The sequence below is a fragment of the Myxine glutinosa genome, chromosome 8 (genome assembly GCF_964187855.1).
Source record: "Myxine glutinosa chromosome 8, kmMyxGlut1.1, whole genome shotgun sequence".
NCBI lineage: Eukaryota > Metazoa > Chordata > Myxini > Myxiniformes > Myxinidae > Myxine > Myxine glutinosa.
In genome coordinates, this window is record NC_136268.1 from 66,213,140 (window position 1) to 66,222,552 (window position 9,413).

At 43.6% G+C, this 9,413-nt stretch overlaps 1 protein-coding gene across 2 annotated transcripts in view; it reads left to right on the forward strand.

Moving 5' to 3' along the window:
- Positions 1-3,622, forward strand: part of HIVEP2 (HIVEP zinc finger 2) — a 241,199-nt gene extending 237,577 nt beyond the window's left edge. For both annotated transcript variants that reach the window (XR_010985523.2, XM_068124642.2), the window contains exon 7: positions 1,745-3,622. Coding sequence is in view for 1 of the 2 variants with exons in the window: in XM_068124642.2 (XP_067980743.2) it covers positions 1,745-2,245 (501 nt within the window). In the remaining variant the exon portion in view is untranslated. The remainder of the gene's footprint in view (positions 1-1,744) is intronic.
- Positions 3,623-9,413: the final 5,791 nt, after the last annotated feature.

The window sequence follows — 9,413 nt, forward strand, 5'->3', positions numbered from 1 at the left end:
GGTAATGAACGTAGAGCAGCAACGAAGGTTGGAAAGGGTGGAAATGCGAATGGTTCGACGGATGTGTGGAGTATCGTTGAGAGAGAGGAAGACAAATGATGAATTGCGAAAGATGATGGGAATAGAGCCTGTGATTGATGCTGTGAAGAGGAACAGGTTGAGATGGTTTGGTCATGTGTTGAGGAAGGATGAAAGTGACTGGTTGAGAAGAGTGATGGAAATGAATGTAGAAGGAAGTAGAAGACGGGGAAGACCGAGAAAGACTTGGCTAAAGATGGTGGAAGAAGAAATGCGGGCAAGGGGGTTAACAAGGAGAGATGCAGAAAATAGGGCAAAATGGAGAAGATTGTCATGGGGACCGCAAGGCTAACCCCCGCTCTAGCAGGGGAAATGGCCTTTAAAATTCATGTTGTTGTTGTTTGTTGTGTTGCTGGCTAGTGTCCTAGTCAGACAAACAAATAATAATAATAATAAGTACAGATACATTCAAAGTACACCGCACCCATGCCAAATAAATAAATATCCTCCAGCGCCGCATTACTGGGGTGCCTTTGGCACCCGGCAATACCGCTGTTCAACACATATGGAAGGTTCTGGAAGGGATAGTTGTACAATAATTGATTGATTAATTGCGTAATTAAAATCAATAAGTAATAATCGTAAAATTATTTCTTAATCAATTCGCTAATAGCTTACTTCAACCACCAGTGTTTCATCCGAAGCTGTAACTTTTTCAAAATTAATTAAATTAATTAATCAAATATGAAATAATTATTTGATGAATCAATAAATAATAATTAATCAATTAATTGATTAATTAATAAATCAAAAATATCCTTTATAGCCACATCACTTGGGCACTGTGATGTCCAAATATCAGCCTCCCAGCTCAAAGGATGGCTGATATTGCCCAGAAAAACAAACAAGAAAGAAAACAAACAAACAACCGGAGTGAAAACTGAGTACACGCATCATGCAGCATCTGGAGACGGAATAGGAAAGGAGCCGTGTACAAAAAGAAATGTGATAAGAATCAAAGTATATTCGAGTAAAATTACATAAAAATGAAATATCAATGAAAAAAAAGAATCAAATTTCATAAACTACAAACAGACAAACGTCCCTCGGATGCACGTTAAACTGGTGTCCCATCTGACAGCATTAGTTGGTGGATGTTAAAGAACCCATGGTGCCCTTCTTGAAGAGTAGTTGAGCCCTCGCCGTAACCATGGCCAAATTCTAAATTCCCGTCCTAACCGAATTCCTGTCTAACTACAGCTGAGATAGAGGGATGGCAACCCACCCAGCATGATACTGGCCTAGAAACTGCTTCGGCAGAACCAATGCACCGCAACAGAGAAAATTTATGTCATATTGGATTAGATCTCTTTTCCAACCTCTTTGTAATTTCACTCACTATCATTTTGATTTTCAACACCTGCATTAAAGCAACACCTGCTTCTATGTCTTTGGATTACGGTTTACACCTACACTTTAGAAATGTCATCTGAGATATTTCTTTTTTAGCTCTTTTTTTCTTTTTTTTTCTTTTCTATTTTTAGCTCTTTCACGAGCCTCGATCTTGTATACAAAAAAGAAGAAAAAAAAGGACAAAGAGTTTAGAACAATTTGTAGATCACAAGGACATTGCTCATTGCTCACTTATTGGAATCATTTTGTCCTATTATGTTTGGCTTTGCACACTTCTTATTTGTATTTGTCTCTCCATGTCCTGGTTTCCCAGGTTATGGTGGCTGATCATTCCAAAGGATCGTGCAATGCGATGGGGACAAGACTACCCCAAAGTACTCCAATGGACTTGAGAGGTGTCCAGTTTATTCCCGAAGAAGCGGAACACAGGAACCTCAATCGGCAGATATTTAGCCACCTGCCACTACACTCACAATGGCCCCTTGCCATGGTGCCGCATGGCGGAGCACATTTGTCAGACTGTGATAGATCGCACATGAGGATTCTTGGAAAGACTGGCTCAAGTGGAGTGGCAACGCTAAAGAGTCAGGCCATCAGGGCCGCGACAGGTGTGATGAGGCATGCTCTGGATCAGTCGCCGCAGGTGACCGATGAAGACATGCGGACGGAAGATCAGGGTTCCCCGAATAAAGCCTTGAGCCTCGGTGCTAGTGAATGTCAAAGTCCTGATTTTGATTCAGGAAGGGGAGACCCTTGCGTCTCCTTGACGGTGCAAGCGAGCAAAATGTATACCTTACCAGTCGATACATCTTGATCCTCAAAATGCCAACCTGCCACGGTTCACGTCCTCGCCAATTTGGCTTTTATCCCTCGCTCATAGAGCAGCGATGGTGTTGTTGTCCCCCCACCCCCCACCCCCCACATCTCCAGAGAGGCATCACCGTGATGATGTCTAGGTGATGCTAAAAGGATGTGCAGTTATGAATTGTAAGGGGAGAAGAGGGTGTGACTGTTCTGTTGGTGCCGAAGAAGTAAAAAGATTGGGATATTATATGGAGAATTTTGTAAATGAGAGGTTTATAGGGCCTTCGGCCTTTTGCAGGAACAATTGCGAGATGAATGTCATAAAGGAAACACTTGCGAATGCGGCATTTTGCGTGTTGGCCTGTTAAGCACTTGATGAAGCGGAGGATTGAGTGAGAGGTGTAGAAGATTCATGAGGGTGCAATAGGTTGTATGGAACCATTGGTACGTGTCGCTCATCTGGCCGGAAGTCGGAAGCCGTGATCATGACGTTCCTGTCACCACGTGTCATCGGATAAATTGTACCAGCAGTTGCATACAATTTGCACCATCTGTCCAAAGCACTTAGGAACAAGAAAGATTGTAATTTTGCAATGGATGTCAATGAATGATAAGATTAAAAACAAACAAAAAAAAGACAGTGGAACGTGTTTACTGATGTGGATTACTTTTTTTTTTAAGAGCACAAACCGACCAAATTCAAGAAGGTTGCTAACTAATTGACTGGAGCTTTACCCTGGTTGCTTTCCCTGAAATGCACTTGATGTGATGAATTTTGAGCCGACTATGTGAAGTGAAGAAACCTCTCCCTTTCCCTCCAACCCTCTCCCACCTCCTGCTCCTCCCGCATTTCCCTTCCCCTTATCAGAGTTCACCTGCTGTAAACGTCGTTCGTTTGCAGTTCGTAATGGTGTATCTAGAGAATAAAGGTATGGACGCCATATTGTATTTTAAACTACAGCATTGTAGTCTGGGTAACAATCAGTTTGCTCCTATGCAAACTTATTTTTTCCTTCAGTACATTGTCGTATGAATATGGTCAATATTTTCATCTACGCTATCTTGACAGTTTTGCTCTTGTGACCAAGAAACCAGTTGTGCAAAGTTGATGTATTTTATCTCCTCTTTGACATGTCCTAATAAATTCCAACCCCCTCTTTGTGCTCCTGAAAGCAATATATATTTACTTTCGCTGTACATAGCACTTTGTGTCTGCTTTTTGGTGTGGCAGGCTGAATTTACATAACAATTAAAAAAAAATGTTTTTTTTTTCCTGGAGAAAATGAAAATACTTTAGTCTATTCATATCTGTGATATTGCACTGAAGACATTTTTAAAATTGCATGGATGGAAATATATCTGTGTAAATAAAATAATCTTCTGTGTTTTTCTTTTCTTTTCTGCTGTACTGAGTGATTGCATATGTGGGATACAATTATTGACTGTCACATGTCACATTGAGCCTGGTGTTGGCTTAGCGGTTAGGGTGCCGGCTTGGGATCCTAGGATCCTGGGTTCGAATCCCGGTCGATCGCTGAATTAACGCCAGGGGGGTTGACTCAGCCTGTCATCCTTCCGAGGTCGGCAAATTGAGTACCAGCTTGCTGGGATGAATGATCACGGTGTGTACCCCGGTTTAGAATAGGTACACCGTATCCCTGCGCATCCTAAGAGCGTGACCAAGGGTTGGCGTCAGGAAGGGCATCCGGCCATAAAAATATTGCCTCAAAACAGGGAACCATGATTGTCATGGGGCCCGCAAGGCTAACCCCCACTCTAGCGGGGAAAATGGCCTTAAAACGATCATTCATTCATTCATTCATTCATGCTCGGCCTCTTGGCTCAGCTATATCCACAGCCCGTTAACTTGAATTTTCTATTTGCTTATTATCTTCTGTGTGCTATCCTACTCTCCTTCAAGAGATACAGCAGGACCTAATTTGACGTCCACAACGTAAATGCAGACTGGGCAGCCGGTTTTACCTCCCTCTCCAGACATCAGTGTGATCCGATATTGGAGCCTAATGACATGAACTGCACCAGGATAGATGGGACCAAATCCAGGACCACACAGCACCATGTAAACCAAGCTATCCTACTCTCCATGGAAGTCTCCCGTCCGAGTGTGAAGAAGACTCCATTTTTAATTTGAGGTGTCAGAGACATGGCACATTCAAGCCGATTGTTAGATGTACTTGGGGAGATTAAAACCTTCTCGGAACTAGATGCTTACAATGAATAGTCCAAGACATGTCAATGGTCTTTATTCTCCAATGTAAAATTGGTTAGGAAATAATCTTTTCTGACTAATTATGTACACAGTACCATAAAATGGGGTGAATAGGGACAGCAAGGTGAATAGGGACACAAAATGAAAAAAAGTTCGGAAACTTTTTTCGCTGAAAATTGATAACCATACTGATTTGTTGATATTTGGGTTGAAAGTGTTCTCTTGTTTTTTAAAAAACAACTTATAGTCCCTATTAACCCCATATATGGGTTAAATAGGAATAAATAGGATTTTTATGGCTGTCCCTATTCACCCAGTTCTACGGGTAAATAGGGACAGTCACTAACACAAAAAATAATAATCAAGAAATAGGGACAGTTTGGAGAAACTTTTTATCCCATATTTTTTTTCATTGGCACCGTGGTTTATATTATGGGTGCATATTATGTGCATCCAGCTGAGCTATCAATTTAGCAATAAGTTGGAAACTCAGGATTGTTTCTTGATTATTATTTTTTTGTATTAGTTACTGTCCCTATTCACCCGTAAAACGGGGTGAATAGGGGCAGCCATAAAAATCGTATTTATTCCTATTTAACCCATATATGGGGTTAATAGGGACTATAAGTTGGTTTTTAAAAAACAAGAGAACACTTTCAACCCAAATATCAACAAATCAGTATGGTTATCAATTTTCAGCGAAAAAAGTTTCCGAACTTTTTTTCAGTTTGTGTCCCTATTCACCTTGCTGTCCCTATTCACCCCATTTTACGGTAGCTTGAAAGCACAAGGTCTGCTGTTCTCACATCACCGACAGGTCAGTGGCCCGTCTATCACTGCATCTCCTCTAGTTTAGCTAATGCTGCTCTCTCAGCCCTTCAATTTTCCCTAATACCTTCCACAAGAAGACCAAGACCTTCCCCCTCCAACTTTCCCCAAGAAGACCAAGACCTTTCCCCTTCCCTCGCCAACTTTTCCCAAGAAAACCAAGCCCTTTCCTCTTCCAACCTTCCCCAAGAACTCCGGGCTGACTGCACATCTCAACTCTTATTCCTCGCTTTTCCATCTATGGAATCACCTTCCGGAGACTGTCCTGTCTCTGTCTCACTCTTTTTTCCAAGGCTTCAAGCAAGCAGTGTACGTCAAGCTCGTGTCATTCCCCATCATTACCCACAATCTTTATTACCCCCATAAATCCACTCACTTTTACGTCACTGTGTTTCCTATTCTCCCCTCTATATTCCTTTCCTGTTTGTTCGTTCCCTTTATCATTGTGTCCAAGAGTTGCTCTGCTGTGCTACTGTCATTTCATATCCTCAGTGATCTTGCTCTTCTCTGATCTTTGATCTTGTAGAGAAATATACAAGAACGATGTCGTGCATAGCATGATCCTTGCGAAATCCAAATTAACAATAGTTGCCAAGGAAACAGCAAGTTAAGTTAGTAATTTGGAAAATTTGACCTATCAAGTGTTCTCCATGATGGGTGTTGTCCATAACAAATTTGGTTGATACATTTTCTATTTGCCACCTTAATAGATGTTTTACATGTTTTGGACGGCATTGACCTTTGACTAATTTCGACAAAAATTTATACACATATACAACACATGCATACAAATAAGCTGTGTAAGTTTCAATCTGATGTCTTGAAAAATTCCTGAGGGGAAAAAAATCCCTTTCAGATTAGAATGGGGGTGAAATTGTTGTCATGGACACCGTTTTTTTCTTTGGCACATGGAACTTTTCTCTGCCACATGGAACTTTTCTCTTTGCCACATGGGACGTTTTTCTGCCACATGGAACTTTTTCTTTGCCATGTGGAACTTTTCTCTTTGCCACATTGGGCTTTTCTCTTTGCCACATGAAGCTGTTCTCTTTGCCACATGGAACTTTTCTCTGCCACATGGAACTTTTCTCTTTGCCACATGAGGCTTTTCTCTTTGCCACGTGGGGCTTTTCTCTTTGCCACATGGAACTTTTGTCTTTGCCACATGGAAATTTTCTCTTTGCCATGTGAGGCTTTTCTCTATGCCACGTGCGGCTTTTTTCTTCATCACGTGGGACCTATTCTTTGCCACATGGGACTCTTCCTTATGCCACTAACCAATATGAGCAAAAACTGAAAAGAAGAAAGATAAATAAAATTAATTAATTATATTTTGCACCCTCTTAGATTGGTATGACCTGGTTTACCTATTGAGGGGAGGGGGAGGGGGCTTTTGATTATAATTGGTAGACCTCAGGCAGAAGGTGTAACGGGGACCATAGCGTTTTAGAGGAATAAGGGTTCTAATGGGGTCTATAGGGTGTTGGGGTCCCAAAGGGTCTGAGGATTATAAAGAACTAGGGCGTGCCCGTACGTGGGTGCAAAAAAACATGCGTGCAAACAACAACAACAAAAAAAAACTTTGAAACCACGTGGCAGTAACGACCACAGAACCCCCCCCCCTCTATTTACATGAAATGGTTTGGTCCATTCGCAAAGCCAAAGCGAACGGCTTGCGAGTACGGTAGAACCCCCCCCCCCCCTCTATTTACATGAAATGGTTTGGTCCATTCGCAAAGCCAAAGCGAACGGCTTGCGAGTACGGTGACCATACCTTGGGAACCACTTGTCCGATTAATTTCAAACCTTGAAAAGGCACATCCTCGGGTCCCCAGCAATATACCTGGCAAGTTTCAAGTATATCGGACCCGTGGTTGTCGAGAAACAGCGGTCACAGACAAACACACAGACACACACACATACACACACACATACACACAGAGATTACTGGAATTATAGATAGATCATAAGGGTCTGTGGGGTGTTAGGTGTTTTAAAGGGTCTTAAATGGTGTCTCCCAAGATTGGCACACTCATATGTGGCCGAAACTCGTTTTTGCCCTTCAAACGAATGATAACTGTCACATGGCATTTCCCAAGACAGGCAAACTCATATGTGGCTGAAACTCGTTTCTACACCGAGAATAAGTGATAACTGGTACATGGCATCTCCCAGGGTGGGAAACTCGGGTGTGGCCGAAACTTGTTTTTATGCCCAGAATATATATATATATATATATATATATATATATATATATATATATATATATATATATATATATATATATATATATATATATATATATATTGTTGCGGATATGGGATTTGGCCTCCATCCATATCCGCTTGTAAATATTCCCCTATTTCCCCAATACTCCCCAACTATCCCCAATCCCCCATTCCCTAGTCCCATTGTCTGTAAACAACACTCTGTAGCCCCGACCTTCCCCTTTTTCCCCCATTAAATGTCGTGCCCAGGTTCACCGCATCTCACGTAGACAACTATAGGACATCTTGCTAGTTATTCTTAGTCTATGTCAGTTAAGGACTCGTTTCCATTAATTCTGACTCTTCGTTGCACCAGAATGTGATTGTATGGCACCAGTAGTAAGTTTAGGACCTCCCAATACCTCCCCACAATCTCATCTCCGCATCCTCCCATCATCTCATGAAACAACAACACCAACAACAACAACAGCGGCGCGGGGAGTGCGCGTCCTCACTCCGGCTTGGTTAGCCGCCATTGACCATGTGCTCCGACGGGGTTACCACACAGGGGCTGACTGTCAGCTCCTCGTCAAGGGCGGAGCCCGGTAACCCCCCCGCACCCAATAAGAAGCGGCGGACCGATTCCATCTGGGGCGGAGCTAACGAGCCGAGGGCGTGTCACTCCCCGCTGGATATACGCAGCCACTTACCGGAGGTGACGTCAGATGCGCCCCCAGCTTGGAGAGAGAAGTCGCCACCTCCAAGCGCTGAATACCTCCCCGCATCTCTGGACCGGACCGGGTCGATTCTGCCCCTGAGCCAAGGTGCACCTTGAGCTACCGACTGCCTGCCCTTCCTTGCCATCAATCGCTGTGTGAGTCAGTCTTGTCCCGTTTGTCTGTGGTCTGTCGGGAATTAAGATAAGACCGTGAATAAGTGCCCACCTTACTGTGCTGTACCTCTGTGCCGTGTAATCTAAACGTTCCGCATAACCCATATTATATCCTCCTCCGGAGGTCTTGAGAACTGTACCCCTGGTGTCGTGTCATTTAACCCAGCCGTTGTGTCCTTTCCTTCATTGATTTAGCATAGCGCGATTCGGCCAACGTTCGAGTGTAATCGGGTAACTTGTGCGAACACGGCGGCCATTCCGCTCGGCCCAGCATAACATCTCAATAAGTCGTGTCCGTAACAATTGGTGTCGGGAAGTGGGATCGGTCCCGGAGCGCGTTTCACGCGCTCGAAATTATAACGGCGAAATTTGATTGTGTTTTACAAAAAAAAATAAAAACCCGAATTTTGGAAGTCGCGCTATGGCAGATCAAGACGGCTGGGTTCCGGTAGAGGAGAGTGAGGCAGGGTCGATCCAGGACCAAATTGAGGGACATGAGGAGAGCGAAGCAGTGAGGGTAGCAGGGTCGCAAAATGGCGTCGTCGCGCACGAGGTTGCGGGCGCGCAAAATGGCGCCTCGCACATGGCCACGGCGACCGCGACCGTGGTAGCGCCACCGGTGGATTTGAACCTTTTTTTAATGCAAATGAAAGCCCTTATGGACAAGAATAATGAAGAAATGGAAAACAGAATGATGGGGGCCCTTATGGGACAAATGGGGAATCGGATGGATGCTCAGAGTGAGCAAATGAGGGCTGATAGTGAGCGATTGGGTGAGCGATTGGAAGGCCAAATGGGGGTAATGAGGGACGAAGCGAGGGGTACCGGTGAGGGATTAGACAAGAAATTAGAGGGGTTAGACAATGGGATAGAAGGGGTGAAACATGGGTTAATGGGGGTGGAAAATAGAATGGCTGCCCAGGAGAATCAGATAGAGGGAGTGAAAAATGGGTTAGAGGGGTTAGAAAACAGGATGGAAGGCAAATTGAGGGACATGAGGGACCAAGCGGAAAGGGAAGTT